Raw genomic sequence first — 16,316 nt, forward strand, 5'->3', positions numbered from 1 at the left:
GCAAAGCTAGGGAGACAAGAGTAGATGGTTGCCTGGGACTTGAGAGTAAGAACGGAGAGTGACTACATTTGGGCACAGAGATCTTTTTGGTGTGATGGCAATGTTCTAAAACTGGAATGAGTGAATAATTGTTTTATAACTCTGAACTGAAATCACTGAACTGTACAGTAAAATAGGTGAATTTTGTGGTATGCATATTATACTTAAATAAAGCTCTTAAAAACAAAGGCAAAAATGTCTTATAAAAGGCCTAAAGCCCCCAACACACACACTGAAACAGGCGACTGCACTGCCGCCCTGCTGTGAGCCAGTGAGAACGCCCAGGCCACTGCCGCCCCCAGTGCAGCCTCGGCATCAGCGGCGTGACCTGACCCGGGGCTCGATAAGCAGTGAGCCACCTTGTGGCGAGCTGAGACCTGCCGGTCGGTGTGTTCCTAAACGGTCCCAGGCAGGGCGTACACAGGAATACGGAGAGGACAGCTCGGGGCCTGGGCCTCTGTGCTGGGGGGCCTCGCGCCCAGGGTTCTGATTCGGTAGGTCCGGGTGGCACCAGAGAATCCGCATTTCAAACCATTCCCAAATGACTACACTCCGCTGCCGTGGGGACCTCTCCCCTGAGGACCACTGCGCAGCCCCGGCATAGGCAGTGCGAGCCTATTTCCACCCCGCTGCTTTGCCTGAGCAAAGAATGTTTTCCACACTCATAAATGGTTGAAAACAATCTAGAGTAGTATTTCACAATATGTGAAAATCACATACAATTCAAGGTTCCATGTCCGTGAATTTAAAGGACTTGTTGGGACGCGGCCAGGACACTCGCTCCTGAGCTGTCCGTCCGTGGCTGCCACTGCAGTGTAGGGCCAAGTCCAGCAGCTGCGACAGATGCTATGTGGCCTACAGAGGCTGACGGACTCACCTGTTGGCCCTTTACAGAAAAATGTTGCTGTCCACGCTTTAAGCCTTTGAGCATGTAGGTGGAAACCACAGTCTTCAGAACCCTCTTTTAGAAAGATGATCTGCAGGCTACTTCAGAGTAAATTCCGCACTGCACTTGCCTGTAGCAAAGCATAGCTGTACGTTTAGGAAAAATAGCCCCTACTCTTAGGTACTGACGCACCTCCCTGGGAGACCTTTCGGAGGACTGCTCTATTTTCCGTTCTTAATTATGAAGACAAGTAAGGAAAGGTTGGCTAACACGGGGCCTCTGTCACTGACGTGCAGCACACCGCACTTACCGTTCGGCCAGATGTAGGATCGCGAGCTAAGCTGACGGACCAGCCTTGGTTTTTGTTGACCTCGGAGGCTGGCTGCTCGTCTCGCCTGAGAGGCATAGGCTGTGGGGCTGTTTGGAGCCCTTGAGTTGTCCCTGCAGACCGAGTGTTGCACGCACTCACGGGGGGATCCAGAGTCACTCGGCAAGAGCGCCGTGCAGACTCTGGCCCACCGGGGCAGGCGGACCTCAGCCGTGCCTCGGCTGTGCTCTTCCCTCAAGCTGGCTGCTGCGGTTTCCACACTGCAGAGGAGAGTTTCAGAAGAGGGTGGACAAGTTCAAGGCACAGACCATTCGATGCCCCCGTCTTCCCTCCTTGACTTAGCGCCCGTGCTAGGAATGTGTGTCGTAGGATGGGCCCGGGTTAGCAGCTCACTGATGTCTTAACCTTTCTAATCACGGTAGCAAACTTTGGAGGCCCCAATGCAAGGTGGTTTTGGATGTGGCAACAGCCAGTTGCCAAAAGCAGAGGGAGGAGGTGAAACCAAGAAACAGCGAAGCAAACGGACTCAGAGGACCGGGGAGAAGGCAGCACCTCGCTCCAAGAAAAGGAGAAAGGACGAAGAGGAGAAGCAGGCTATGTATTCCACCGCCGACACCTTTACCCACCTGAAACAGGTGAGCCTTTTGGAGTGGCCTTTAAAAAGTCGAGGCTGTGAGAACATCAAATGATTTCTCAACCCTGTTAAACCAAAACTTTCTTTATTGTGATCATTTCTTAATTAAAGTAGAGAGTTACGGGAATAAAAGCCATCTCAACGGGGAACCTGATGGAGTTCCTATTTGCACAACTGCACCGTGTCCTGTCGGCACTGGGTGTTAGAGAAATGGGTGCGGTGGCAGGTGACAGGCAGGATTTACGTATGGCCAAAGGGAGCAGCTCAGCACCAGGACAAACTTCGCATTATTTGTGCCTCTGGATGCAAAGAAATGTAGCTGCTGGTGTGTCCCCGCAGTAAGCTGCTCTGACCCCTCACAGCTGTTGCGGAAGGTGGGGGACAGCCGCCGAGGGTGGCGTCGCGGGTGCTTAGCCTCAGTTCACGCCCTGGTTCTTGCCGAGCAAAGAGAAGCACTGTGTTTTCTTGTTCGATGCCTGGCAGCATCCCTTTAAGACAGATCAGAAGAAAGTATGTCTCAGAGATTCCGTAGTCTCTCTCACGTGATTCTAGCATTTTGATACTTGAAATTTTTAAGTCTCACTTTTCACGAGTCTCGTTTGACTAAGCCGCCTCGGGTCTTAGACGTTGAGAAGCGCCCTGTGTTTGCCGTGTTCATCACTCTCAACTGTGTTTTCTAATAGCAGCTCTCTCTGCTCCCTCTACTGGAACCGATCACTGGAGTGAACTTTGCGCACTTTCTCCCTTATGGCAGTGGCCAACTCAGTAGTGGGAGCCGGCTGCTAGGAACTTTTGGCAGTGCTACCCTTGACGGGGTTTCGGATTACTATTCTCAGTTGATCTACAAGGTATGTTTCTCTGCCAAGGTGTCGCCTCACTTCCTCGTTGGATGCCGTGTCAGCATTGGTAGAGCTTGTCTTGTTTTCCACCTAGTTTACGTCTAATCTTCCAAGTCTCATTTAAACTTCAGTCCAACCCAAAGGCTAACATTTTACTGGGTGAAGTGTTTTCTAACATGAACGTTTGAAATTTTCGTGTAAGAATAAAAACTGTGAAAAATACCCATTATGTATTTCCCTGGTAGAGAAGATATTTCCCTATAACTCTTAAAATGAATCGAAATTCATAGTAAATAGTGAGGATAAAAACGTCGTTAGGAATTTACCTTGAAAAAGGAAATGGTAAAAATTTTTATATATATTTTGTCTAATCAGTTACTAATTGCAGCTATGCATTAGTTCTGAGACTACTAAAATTATATCAAACTAAGTCAAGTTTATCTTTTGGTATAATTTTTTTAAGTTTTACAATAGCCTCATTAGACATTCTTAACTTCACATCTGACTTACGTACAATGATCTTTTTTTTGCAAAGATATTGGAAGTATCGTTCGATTCCCTGAGGGCTTCTCATCTTACTCTAATGTTAAAATCATTCTCTTGCTGCTGCATTTATGACTGGTGCTGGCTTTGCTCTTCAGTTAGACCCTGTCCTGCCTCTTGTAAACGCCTTCTCTTCTGACGCAAGCTGTTCTCCAGCTCTTCATCCTCTTCATGAAATCCTTGGTCTTTGCCAGATTTGCAGTTTCACCTTGCACTTGATTTGCATATGATTATTGGTAGATTCCAACAATTAATCAGAAAATGCCAAAGGTGAAGCAGTGCGAAATGTTTGGAGGGGAAGAACATTTCTGAATGATTCAGTCATTTTAGTATTTCTCCAGCTTTTGCTTCTTGTAGAGGATTTTGGAGAATCCAGATTCTCATGTCTAGGATGTGAGCTGCAATGATAGGATTTGGACCACACATTCGCAAGTTTTTTATAGAACCGGGGCATATCTTAATGAGAACTTAATCAAGGAAATTTGGAGAACTTTTAATGATTTATTGGTTCAAATAAAAAAAAAATTTAAGCTATCGTTCACTGGCTACAACAATGAAACTTGTATAGAGTCGTGTAGAATCGAATCAGGCATGATGTAAATTTGCTTCTTAACTTCAAAGCTGAGCGCTCAAGCTGGGCGAAGGAAGCACGTGGACAGCGTATGTCCAAACAGTCATGAGCTTCGTTCCACTAAAAAGCCTCCTTTTGGCCTCGTACATTTATTTTTCTTCTCGGTGTACATTTACGAATGAAGAGGCACCTTGATTACATTTCTGTAGCCTTGCTTCCATGTGCTAAAAATTCACAGAACTAAGTTTTAGCAAGGTCATGGCATATTTGCTCAGTAGCATATAATTTAAAATCTTTTGGTCTCCTGCAGCAGAATAATTTAAGTAATCCTCCAACACCCCCTGCCTCTCTTCCTCCTACACCACCTCCTATGGCTTGTCAGAAGATGGCAAATGGCTTTGCGACAACTGAAGAACTTGCGGGAAAGGCCGGAGTGTTAGTGAGCCACGAAGGTAGGGCGGATGAACCTCCCGATTTTGCACTTTGAGGAGTGTGCCTTTGCTAGCAGTTTCTGGTGAAGTGGCAGTCAGACTGTCAGGTTCCGCCCACTTAGCGGTTCTGACTTTATTCGTGGTTTTGTGTCTTTGCATTTCCAGTTACCAAAAGTCTAGGACCCAAACCGTTCCAGCTGCCGTTCAGGCCGCAGGAGGACTTGCTAGCCAGAGCGCTCGCTCAGGGCCCGAAGGCGGTCGACGTCCCAGCGTCGCTCCCAACCCCACCTCACAACAACCAGGAGGACTTAAGGTAGACGTGCCTTTTTTCTCAGGTGTTTCACAGTTGTCACGTATTTCTTGAATGGATATATGTGTGTATGTCGCACAGTCTGTCGGAATAGCATGCAAAAACATTTAAGGGGTAGAATTTGATGAATAATTTTCTTCAGAATTTACAGTTTATCAAACGTTCTCACTATTAAAATGTTCGTGAATTTTTGAAATCCTAAATGATATGGGAAGTTCAACAAATACTAATTGAATAGACGTGAAGGTAATGGGAATCTCTATGCAAAATATTTCAAATATTATTATGTTATAAGCTATCGATACGATTGACGTTTGTCGATGTTTGCACACGTCCCAAACGTCAGAGAATGTTGCTGTGGGAGAGAGTCAAAGGACTGTCCTGTCCAGAGCTTCATAGCTTTTGTGTCCATTCTTGAGCCCCCAAAGGTCTGGTTGGGAGACAGTCAGTGTCCCTTAGCTAATCTCAGCCCCGCTGGTAGGTCAGGACAGGCGCTTGTGTGCCTCCTCAGATTATTCTCTTCGTGGAAAGTCGGGTGACAGCCTCTGTTTGCTGAGACGTCATTTGGACCGAGTCCCTTCCTTTATTAATGAGAAACGTGTCTGGGTCTCCTTTTCCCTCTCGTACCTTCCTGCCAGCAGCCGCTAGTCTGTGGCTGGGGAGCAGCCCTGGGAGGCAGCCCTGGGCGTGCGAGGAGCCCAGGACTGTCTCCTGAGGTCCTCCGGCGACACCAGGTTCACGGGCTATCCCACAGCGATTAGCCTGAGACCCAGACCACACTTGCCCTGCAGCGCCGGTTGCCTTGGTAACCTCTAGCTCCATGGGCGGGGCCAGCCTCTGCTTTTCTTCACCTTACTTTGTCGGTTAGGAAAACAGGCCTTTGAAGCCATGCAGTTTTCTCCCATCCTGAGACAAAGCGCCTCCGGACAGCTGTGCTGTCCGCGGAGGGCTCTGCGCAGGGGTGACGGCTGGCCATGACCGCCGGCCGTGGGCGCTGCCCTTTCTAGCTCTTTCTAGCCTCACGCAAGCCCTTGCCGTCTGCTCTGGGACGTCGCACGTGTGCTGTGCGGTGCCCTGACCGTCTTCCTTCTCGGGCAGGCCTCTAACCCCGGATGCTGACGCTCCAGTCAGAAGGAAGCCGAGCACTGAAGTGACTCGGTAGTTGAAGATGCCACTTAGCTTTTCCAAATTTCCTGTCTGTCCCCGGGCTGGCACAGGTGGGCCCGGCGGCGGGTTTGCACGTGTTGACGGTCGTGTTCCTTCTTCACGCAGGATCCAGGACCACGGTGGCGAGCGGGACACTCCTGACAGCTTTGTCCCCTCGTCCTCTCCCGAGAGTGTGGTTGGGATGGAAGTGACCCGATACCCGGATTTGTCACTGGTCAAAGAGGAGCCCCCAGAGCCGGTGCCGTCGCCCATCATCCCGATTCTCCCCAGCACGGCTGGGAAAGGTGGGCACACACCTGGCCGCGTCGATCCCGCCACAGCAGCTGGGCTGCGGGGGCCTCGCTCCACTGATGCCCCGTTTTGTTTTTCTCTCTCAGGTTCAGAATCTAGACGGAATGACATCAAAACTGAGCCGGGCACTTTATTTTTCACACCATCTTTTGGTTCCTCCCCAAATGGTCCCCGGTCGGGTCTTATATCTGTGGCAATTACTCTGCATCCGACAGCCGCTGAGGTAAAGATCAGATGGGTTTTTAACGGTACGGCATGTGTCCATTTTTAAAGGCGTGCCAGGTGTCTTGCCGTGGAGCGTGTCTGCAGGGTCACCGAGGATAAGAGGTGGAGTCCACTTAGGGTTGGTTGATAGTCACAGCAGACACCGAGGCCACTTTTGAGTACTGTAAACAAGCACTGAATTCATCACAGCCCAAGTCAAGGTGGAGAGGCAAAGTGAAGTCGGAGGCGTTCTCCCTCATAATTAGAGGAGTAGCCTCGGAAAAGTCTTTAGAGAGAAACCTTTCAGTAGCTGTTTACATATAGAAAATGAAGAACAAGAAGAAAGTTTTAGGGAAGCAAGATAAATGTTCAGGTAGCAGCTGCTCACATCAAACACTAGGCAGTTGCTGAGGAATATCTTTTTTACTCTTAATTCTGCGAAGACGTTTCATTGGCGACCAAACTAGTCCGGTGGCGTGATACTTTGGTCGTCAACAGAACGTAGCTGTGACCCTATTCACGGACTGTTTCAGATTTCCGCCCGCCTGAAAGTAGCTTCTGACCAGCTGCAAAAACAGACAAGGGTTTAGCTCGTTCCTTGTGGTCGTGTCCTTTACAACTCAGACGTTAAGATATCTAAAATAGCTTCATGCTCCCTCGAGTCCCTTTATGAGGATTTCGGTTGCTGAAAGCTTTACTAGGATATTGGTCCATTAAAAATCTTTTTTTCTGAGACTTCCAAGTCTGCAGAGTTGTTGGATTTGCTTGCACGGCACGTCCCATGCCGGTAGCAGTCATCCTGAGTGTGGCTTTCTCGGCGGTCACTGGGTCATGACACGGGATTTGCCCTTTTGTTCCAGAACATTAGCAGCGTTGTGGCTGCGTTTTCCGATCTTCTCCACGTCCGCATTCCTAACAGCTACGAGGTTAGTAACGCTCCAGATGTCCCACCTGCGGGCTTGGTCAGTGGCCACAGAGTGAACCCAGGTTTGGAGTATCGACCGCATTTATTTCTTCGTGGGCCTCCACCAGGATCCGCAAACCCTCCCAGACTAGCAGCTTCCTACCGGCTGAAGCCGCCTAGTGCTCCATTTCCTCCAACGAGCAATGGTGAGCTGGTTCGCGTTTTAACCCACATTCGTCCTCAGTCCAGAAGTTATGCCTTCCCTCTTTAAACTCTCGCTGAAATGTTTAACAAGTAACAGATGTGTGCTCTTCGGTAATTAACCTCACACGGGCATCCTGTCATCTGTGGTGTGATCCGGCCTTTAGTGCTTTGGGACGTATGTGACTCCATGGTGTCAGCCAGGAAGTGTTTGCGTGCCAGCCCTGCGCAGGGCACCCCTTAAGCAGCTTTTGTTCCTCTGCGCCCCCAACCCCCTCACCCCCTCCCTTGCGTTCTTTGCCTTCTGCACCGTCACCATCGCTTTCCTGGCGGCCCCTGCACTGTCCCCCCGGGGCCCTTCTGTTCCCAGAGACGTGCTGACGCCCGCCCCACCTCAGGCCTGCGTGCTGCTGCCTCCTCCATCTCCCGGAGCTGGCCTCATCCTTGTCCCCCTTTCCCGCCTCTGCCCTGCCCGTCTCCTTGGCACCCGCCTCTGGCTGAGACCAGCGGCTCCTCAGCCTTCATCTTCCAGCGCCTCCTCCAGGTGCTTGTCATACTCCGCATTCCTCTGCGCGTCCCTTCCCGCCTTCGCGGCCTCCGTGAACGGCGCTCTGCATATGGTTCACGCTTCCTTTCCCTGAGTCCTCACGTTCTTACCTTGGACCCCGAACGCTCCGAGTCACATTCGTTGTAGACTCCTGTACACGCTGCCATCGCCTCCCGTGAAACATTTTGTATCGTCTTCACCCTCGAGGAATAGTCGCATCTCTTCCCTGACTCCCGTCGCACCTTGGCTGGACGCCGACACGCTGGTGGGGTGGCCCCCCCCACATCCCCTGCTGCTGGCGTCTCCCAGAACCTCTGAGAACGGGGGTTCCCGAGTCCGTACCCGGTGCCACGCGCGCACACGTGCCTGTAACCACTGCTTAGACCCACTTTTTATTAATCGATAATCATACAAGGCCAGTTGACCGTGCCACATTGTAAGTTGACAGGCGCAGTTTTACACTGTCACCCGTGTTTCAGGCCTTCCTGGATACAAGGACTCAGGTCACGGCGGCGCGGGAAGCACAGGGCTCAGGACACAGTGGTGCTGTCACTGCAAAGTGGTTGTCCTTGGAAGCGGCGTGCGGAAGTCCTTCCGAGACCTGGCCTGCATGAACCAGGTACTGGGTAGCCCCCCGCCCGCCCGGGGTGTGTCCGGGCCCTGCTCTGCTCCCACATCTGGCCCCACGGGCCCCGTGTCCCTGCTGGTAGCGTCAGCGTGCGTTTGCGTGCTTGAGCTTAAAGCCAGATAGCTTACTTTTACAAATTCATTTTTTCCGTGGCTAAATTATTATATGCTAAATATTGACCCGCAGTTACCTTTTTAAGACAGGAAGCTACTTTGGTTTCTAACATAGAGACATCTTCGTTACATTCTGACTCACTGAGATCCCATTCATTTCTCATTGCCTTTCAGGAGTCCCGAGAAAGCACCAGTAGAGTGGAGAAGGACATTGTCTTCTGTAGTAATAACTGCTTTATCCTTTATTCTTCGACTGCACAAGCAAAACACCCAGAAAGCAAGGTAAATTCGGACAGTCTCAGTCAGCGGCAGGGCGTGGCGTCCATGTGCCGGGTGCGTCGGTGGAGGCCTGGGCCCCCGGAGCGCTCTGCCTCTGCAGGCCGAGCAGAAGCTCAGTCTGGGAAAGTGGTTTTAAAAATCCGCCGTCCATGTCGCCATTTCAGATTAAATAAGTTCAACTTATGTGACTAGTGGATGGACTTGAATTACATCTTAAAAGTTCAGAGTTGAATAAAACACAAACACTAAAATCTTTAATTTTATTTATTCACTTAACAAATAATTATTACTATAAAATATGGCTTTTACTGATCTTATCCCACTGATTTAGGTGTATTCATACGTTTAGAGGAGGAATTATTTTGCTCATACTCTGGTGGAAATGCTGGTCTACTTTACTTGATTTGGTGTCATTTAAGTGTATCTAAGCATGTGGTTGATGCAGACATTTGTTTTTCTAGAGCAATTGTATCTTTTTTTATAATTTATTTTTCAGTTAGTTGACATACAATATTGTATTACTTTCAAGCGTGCAGTGTAGTGACATTTATATACCTTATGAAGTGATCACCCTGAGAGGTCTAGTGCCCGTCTGACACCGTACACGGTTATTGCACAGCCATGTTCCCTCTGCTGCATTTACGCCCCCACGGTTATGTTTATAACTGGCAATTTGCATTTCTTAAATCTCTCTACTTTTTTCGCCCATTCCCCCAACCTCCTACCGTCTGGTGACTGTCAGTTCTCTGATCAGCGAGTTTGTTTCTCTCTCATTTATTTTGGTTTTTAGATTCCTCCTATCAGTGAAATCGTATGGTGTTCCTCTTCCTCTGATTTATTTCGCTGAGCATAATACTCTCTAGGTCCATGTTGCAAATGGCAAGGTTCATTCTTATGGCTGAATCAGTCCATCATAGATGTGTACCGCCCTCTTCTTTATCTATCCCTCTATTGATGGACGCCTAGGGTGCTCCCAAGTCTTGACTACTGTAAATCACTCTGCAGTGAACATGGGGGGTTGTGCACCTTATCGAATTAGTGTTTTGTTTTCCTTTGGATTAATACCCAGGGTGGAATTGCTAGGACACACGTTCTATTTTTAATTTTTTTAAGGACACCCCCCCATCCTGTTTTCCGTAGCGTCTGCACCAGTTTACATTCCCACCCGCAGTGCACGGGGGGTTCCCGTTCTCCACATCCTCGCCAACACTTGTTTTTGTTGATTGATTGATGATGGCCATTCTGACAGGTGTGAGGTGATGTCTCATTGTGGTTTTGATTTGCATTTCTCTGATGATTAGTGACATTGAGCATCTTTTCATGTGTCTGTTGGCCATCGGTATGGCGGACGATCTATTTTTAATCATTTGTATTGAAGCTTTTCCCTCGTGCAGAAATACTGCCTGTCGTTCCTCCCTCTAGGTTATTGCTCTCATGTGTCTGTCTTAGAACAGCGTTCTGGAGACTCATTTTTAACAGGCAGTAGACCCTACTATAATGAAATCCAAGTTATATGCCAAATAAGTTTAGACTTTGACTTAGAATTTGTCAGTCCAGACCAGAGAAGAAATGGTGTTTTCACCAGTTTGTCAGTGTGCAGCCCCTGCCTGCTTCTGGGTTCCGTGTGAGGTGTTTTTTCTCAGATACCTCGTCGGGTCGGGGTGTGAGGAGGTGGGGTGGGTCCGCTGGAGCTTCTCTCAGCTCAGCTCTTTCAGCAGCCGAAAAAGCAAAAAAGCTCATTGGCTGACGGGGGACGTCTTTCCCTGCCTTCTCGCTTATGCCAATTAATTAAGCCTGAGTTTAACAGAAAAGAATTGCGGAGAATCGGATAAGCTCAGAGAGGAAGATATTTCGAAGTTCTTTGTTGAACACAATCACTGTTCCATTGCACAAGTTAAATCAGCTAGCTCCTCCGCAGTGTCGACCTTGGCGGCTTGGTTATGGTTAGAAGCAGGGACGGCGGAGGCAGAGCGGTCTGCAGGCGTGGCTGCTGGCCGAGCCTGGGAAGGGGCCACCGCGGCGGTTCTCTCATCAGCCCCCTGCTCTCTCAGTACTGAACGCCTCAGTCGTTCAGCCCAGACCTCTGCTGAGTCCCCCCCACTTATTCACGGAGCCTCCCCGTCCCTTGCGGTCACACACCGTTCAACCTCGCTTGGCTTCTTGTCTGAACGAGACTTGCTTTCAGAGCGTGCAAATTCCTCCTCTTTTCTGTGTTTGTTTACCGCCCAGGAGCCTGCTCCTCCGTCGCCGCCGCCTGTGAGAGAGGCGCCTTCCAGAACACTCCATCGGTACAGCAACAACGTCTCAGCACTGGACGTGCACTGCCTCCCGCAGCTCCCCGCCAGTGCGTCACCCCCCACGTCGCCCCCTGTCACTTTCCCTCCCGCTTTCGAAGCAGCCAAAGTAGAGGCAAAGCCAGACGAGCTGAAGGTCACAGTCAAGCTAAAGCCTCGGCTGAGAACTGTCCATGGTGGGTTTGAGGACTGCAGGCCGGTAAATAAAAAGTGGAGAGGGATGAAATGGAAGAAATGGAGTATTCATGTCGTGATCCCCAAGGGGACATTCAAGCCGCCGTGCGAGGATGAAATAGATGAGTTTCTGAAGAAACTGGGCACTTCTCTTAAACCGGATCCTGTGCCCAAAGACTATCGGAAGTGTTGTTTTTGTCACGAAGAAGGCGATGGCCTGACAGATGGCCCAGCAAGGCTGCTCAACCTCGACCTAGATCTGTGGGTCCACCTGAACTGTGCCCTGTGGTCCACGGAGGTCTATGAGACCCAGGCCGGTGCCTTAATAAACGTGGAACTAGCACTGCGGAGGGGCCTGCAGATGAAATGTGTCTTCTGTCACAAAATGGGCGCCACCAGTGGCTGTCACAGGTTTCGCTGCGCCAACATTTACCACTTTACCTGCGCCATTAAAGCACAATGCATGTTTTTTAAGGATAAAACTATGCTTTGCCCCATGCACAAACCCAAGGGGATTCACGAGCAGGAGTTGAGTTACTTCGCGGTCTTCAGGAGGGTCTACGTGCAGCGTGACGAGGTGCGGCAGATCGCCAGCATCGTGCAGCGGGGGGAACGGGACCACACCTTTCGTGTCGGGAGCCTCATCTTCCACACGATCGGCCAGCTGCTCCCGCAGCAGATGCAGGCGTTCCATTCCCCTAAGGCGCTCTTTCCCGTCGGCTACGAAGCCAGCCGGCTCTACTGGAGCACGCGCTACGCCAACAGGCGCTGTCGCTATCTGTGCTCCATCGAGGAGAAGGATGGGCGCCCCATGTTTGTCATCAGGATTGTGGAGCAGGGCCATGAAGATCTAGTCCTGAGTGATACCTCACCTAAAGGTAAGAGCCGCCGTTCGTATGCTCTGCGGGGCTTAACAATTGACAAATGCAGATCTTAATTTCTTTGTATGATTGTACCTTGCGCTCTCTCTGCTATACAGTTGTCTGAACACATGCTAGACTTAATCTAAATCAGAATATATTCAAACATAGAGTTGATAAAATAGGATAATTCATCAATAAAAGTTGCCTGTCGGGGACCCCCTTAATGTCATCTGGAAGGCAGGATCCATTTTTAAAGCATATTGTGTAGATTGTCTGATCTCAGGAGCATCAGATTTTTAAAGATTTAGAGCTAGAAATTAGACACTAGTCTAGATCGTCTCTGTCATTTTTACTGATGTAGGAAGTATTGAGGAACTTTTTTAAAGGTTCGCTGTTTTCAAAAAATACGTGAAATGCTTTAAAGGTGATTCCAAAGGAAATATAAATTTTATGGTTTAATTTAAATAAGGAAAGGATTACTTCTAGATGTATTATTAATTGGACATTTGAAAATCTAATGTGTGTAGTATGAGGATGAATTAACTATTTGCATAAATTTCAATATTTTAAACTTTCTTTTTCTCTTTTACTGCTTAATTTCCTTAACGCAACATATTCTTTTCCCCAAAATTTCATAAAGTCTTTAAAATAAGCTGCTTCCAGCTGAGAGGCAGGTAATGCTAGGCCAGTCGCATCGATGCCCAGAGGCCTGTCTTGGGGACTGGGGAGTCTTTGTGACGGGTTAGTCATCTTTCTGCTTGTTTTTATGCTGCATCCTGCTTGCCTCTATTTAGCTGAGAGCAAGTCTGTCATAAAAACTTTTTTTTGTCCATACGTAGGTGTTTGGGATAAAATTTTGGAGCCCGTGGCATGTGTGAGAAAAAAATCCGAAATGCTCCAGCTCTTCCCAGCGTATTTAAAAGGCGAAGATCTATTTGGCCTAACGGTGTCTGCGGTGGCGCGGATAGCGGAATCAGTGAGTGTCTCAAGCGGGACGCGGTGCCACCGCCCCCTCTCAGTGCAGGGTCCCCAGTGAGCCACCTGAGCACTTGCTGTAGTGTTCATGGTGCCTAGAGGTGGTGACGTTGCCTGCGGACCACCTCCTGTCTGTCACAGAAAACGAGGCGTTCGCGGGCCACCGGCAGCGCGCAGTGACTGTTAGTGTTCACTCGTGAGGTGTCCCCGCCTCTCCGGTTCTCTTCCAGGGTGAAGGGCGGGCTGGATGGGGCGGCTCTCTTGCACTTCAGGGTGTTCGCTCGTGTGCCCCACCGCAGACACTGGCATGTTCGTGGCCAGTCTTGCCCTCATCCTGGGGTTCGTCACCAGGGGGCAGCTGGGTCACAGGACTTAGGCCTTCTCCGACATCACTTTGTCATCTTTGGAGATGACAAGCATGTTTGCCAAGAGTCTACACACAGTGCTTTTGGGAAATTATTTTACAAGTAAATCTTAAGGGACCACCTGTACTCCTAGGACACTGAGAGACCCTCATCATACCATGGTCAGACTGAAAAGTGAGACGATCAGGAGAGTAAACCACACAGGTGACTTTTAACAGAATTTTAAAATTCCAGACAGAGAGAGGTCGGCGTTAGCCCAGGCAAGAGAACGAAGCTGCGAACAGCACCCTCCCCGCGCTTGGGAAGGCCGGGGGCATCACCCCGAAACCCACGGGCGTGCGTGGCGGTGGTCCCGTGGGCTGAACTTTTCCTTCATGGGGCATGGGCAGCATTTTACCGGGTTCTGCTCTGAGACCCCATTTTCACGTTCATGCTCACGGAGACCTGAGCGCAGGCTGACATGTTAATGTGAACTGAAAGACCACGCTATTACCCACGTTTCGAAAACGTTCACAGGTTATTTCCACGAAGCTCAAGATGGCCGTCCTTCGGCCAGCTCGACTGCCTGTGGCGTCGGTCACAGGTGTTGACTCATGTCTGTTTTGCTTCGTTCCAGCTCCCGGGGGTCGAGGCATGCGAGAACTACACCTTCCGGTACGGCCGGAACCCTCTCATGGAACTGCCTCTCGCCGTCAACCCCACTGGCTGTGCCCGTTCTGAACCTAAAATGAGTGCCCATGTCAAGAGGTTTGTGTTAAGGTATTTTGTTTTGACTTCACATAGTACGGCCCAGGGCTCCTAGGCGTTGTGGTGGGTCCGTGCTTGGTCTGTCTGCTGCTTCCAAACCCTGCCGTGTCTGGCTGTGTCTGCCCGGCCGCTTCCGAGGCCCGCCGCGTGGCTCCGCTGGGCGGTCCCCGGTACGGTCGTGTCAGTGAGCGCGCGCGCACCTCGGCCCTGCGCCCAGTCAGAGGTCTCTTCAGTTCCCTTTTGTCTTCCCTGCTGGCACGCCGCCGTCTGCAGGCCGCACACCTTGAACAGCACCAGCACCTCGAAGTCGTTTCAGAGCACCGTCACCGGGGAGCTGAACGCCCCGTACAGCAAGCAGTTCGTCCACTCAAAGTCGTCGCAGTACCGGAAGATGAAGACCGAGTGGAAATCCAACGTGTACCTGGCCCGGTCCCGGATTCAGGTGGGCGGCGACTTTGTTCTCAGGGACTGGGGGGACAGGATGGGACCCGGCGGTCAGGAGACACTGACGTGCGGCATGTGGACGAGGGTTTCACGTGGCTGCAGGAGCAGCATCCCGTTTTCGACACCACATCCCATCTTGCTTAATCTGTGACACGAGTGTCGCAGCCGCAGTCTTGGCGCCTTCGGGGGGCACACGCAGGGCAGCAGGCGGCACTGCATTGGGCACACCGGGTTTGTGGAGAGTTCACTAGAGCTACTTCACGTGAAATGAAAAATGCAGTGAAAACATTTTCAGAAGGTGCTCCCATGCGGGAAGTTATCTTTTGGAAGCTTTTTCATGAAATCGTTACCTGATACCTGGAGGGTAGGTGGGAGGATGTCTCACAGATAAAGCCACCTGCAGGCTGAGCGTGTACGTGACATCTGCGGTCTGCTCTCCCGGAGCTGCAGACCTAAAACCAGATGCTGGTCCAGCATCTCCCCTCCGAAGCCCCAGGGTGGAATCCAGAAGCTCCCACTTTGCCAAACGTCTTCAGGCCCTCAGCCCGGTCACCCTCCAAGCTCCTCAGATTCCTGAGCGAGGCCACCATCTGCTAGTTGTCTTTTAAGTTGGCCCCGATAGCCCTTTCCTCCGCTGAAAAGTTCTCTCACGCCCACAGGGACCCGCCTGCCTCATCCCACGCAGTCCCACCCTGCCCGCTCAAAGGCCCTCGTGATCCCTACAGAATATAAATCTGACCCACCTGTATTTGTCTGTGCTCGTTCAGATTCCTCTTCCTTCCTTGGAACCTTCCTTTATGATCAGAGATTTTATGATCGTCTGTTGTTGTCGGGGCATTTTATGGAAATGTGCCTTTTTAATTTATCGCTCTCCTCACTTGGTGAGCCCTCGCGGTGTGGAGCGGGCTGGCCTTCCACGTGAGAAGTGCTGCAGTCACTCTTCTCTCGGTGCCCACGTGTCTTTCTGTTTTGCACTCACAGACAAATACTGGACCCCTGAGATCTGCGGTCTCGGTGTGGAGCCCAGGCTCGCAGCATCAGCACTCCTGGGGCCTTGGTAAGGCCTGCAGGTTGGGGTCGCAGCCTTGCTGCTCCAGTCCCTGGGCGGCAGCTCCCACTTCCCGCTGCCTCCCGTCCCCGTCCCCGTCCCCGTCCTTGTTCAGAGACTTCCACTTCACCTCCTGCTCTTTCTTTTGTATTAAAAAAGCTAGCGAAGAGCCCTTTCTGCTCTTCATTTTTTTACCTGGCATCTTGTCACGTTTTGGATCCAAGGTCTTTTTTCCTTTCTGCTGTTTTCTCCAGAATGTCCTCTCAGCCAGATCGGTGTCCCCTGTGCTCCGGGCAGTGGCGCCCCGCTCTGCTGAATCAGCCGCTGTCCGTTCTGTTTCAGGTGGCTCAGTCACCGCCATGCCTGTCTTTTAGGGTCAGTTTTATTCTCCGTCATGTTGATGGTTTCTTGACGACCCGAGTTCGGCCTGCCCTCTTTGTGGAAAGCTTTTGTTATTCGGCCATCTTTTTCCTTCTACCCACCTCCCAGGA

The 16,316-nt window shown here is 50.5% G+C and overlaps 2 protein-coding genes across 9 annotated transcripts in view; one reads left to right on the forward strand and one right to left on the reverse strand.

Annotated features, from left to right (window-relative positions):
• Positions 1–16,316, forward strand: part of KMT2C (lysine methyltransferase 2C) — a 205,659-nt gene that overhangs the window by 182,970 nt on the left and 6,373 nt on the right. The window contains exons 44-55 of the mRNA XM_025039018.1: positions 1,676–1,888; positions 4,151–4,292; positions 4,437–4,584; positions 5,854–6,032; positions 6,126–6,262; positions 7,104–7,353; positions 8,375–8,514; positions 8,811–8,918; positions 11,145–12,261; positions 13,086–13,222; positions 14,203–14,345; positions 14,607–14,775. Coding sequence (XP_024894786.1) covers positions 1,676–1,888; positions 4,151–4,292; positions 4,437–4,584; positions 5,854–6,032; positions 6,126–6,262; positions 7,104–7,353; positions 8,375–8,514; positions 8,811–8,918; positions 11,145–12,261; positions 13,086–13,222; positions 14,203–14,345; positions 14,607–14,775 — 2,883 coding nt within the window. The remainder of the gene's footprint in view (positions 1–1,675; positions 1,889–4,150; positions 4,293–4,436; positions 4,585–5,853; positions 6,033–6,125; positions 6,263–7,103; positions 7,354–8,374; positions 8,515–8,810; positions 8,919–11,144; positions 12,262–13,085; positions 13,223–14,202; positions 14,346–14,606; positions 14,776–16,316) is intronic.
• GALNT11 (polypeptide N-acetylgalactosaminyltransferase 11) overlaps positions 13,792–16,316 on the reverse strand; it is a 59,383-nt gene continuing 56,858 nt past the window's right edge. For 7 of the 8 annotated variants that reach the window (XR_003042786.1, XR_003042785.1, XR_003042787.1 and 4 more), the window contains one exon: positions 13,792–16,259. The gene's annotated coding sequence lies outside the window, so the exon portion shown is untranslated. The remainder of the gene's footprint in view (positions 16,260–16,316) is intronic. The other variant, XR_003042783.1, reaches the window with a different exon arrangement.

Source organism: Pteropus alecto, unplaced genomic scaffold (assembly GCF_000325575.1).
Source record: "Pteropus alecto unplaced genomic scaffold, ASM32557v1 scaffold48, whole genome shotgun sequence".
NCBI classification, from domain to species: domain Eukaryota; kingdom Metazoa; phylum Chordata; class Mammalia; order Chiroptera; family Pteropodidae; genus Pteropus; species Pteropus alecto.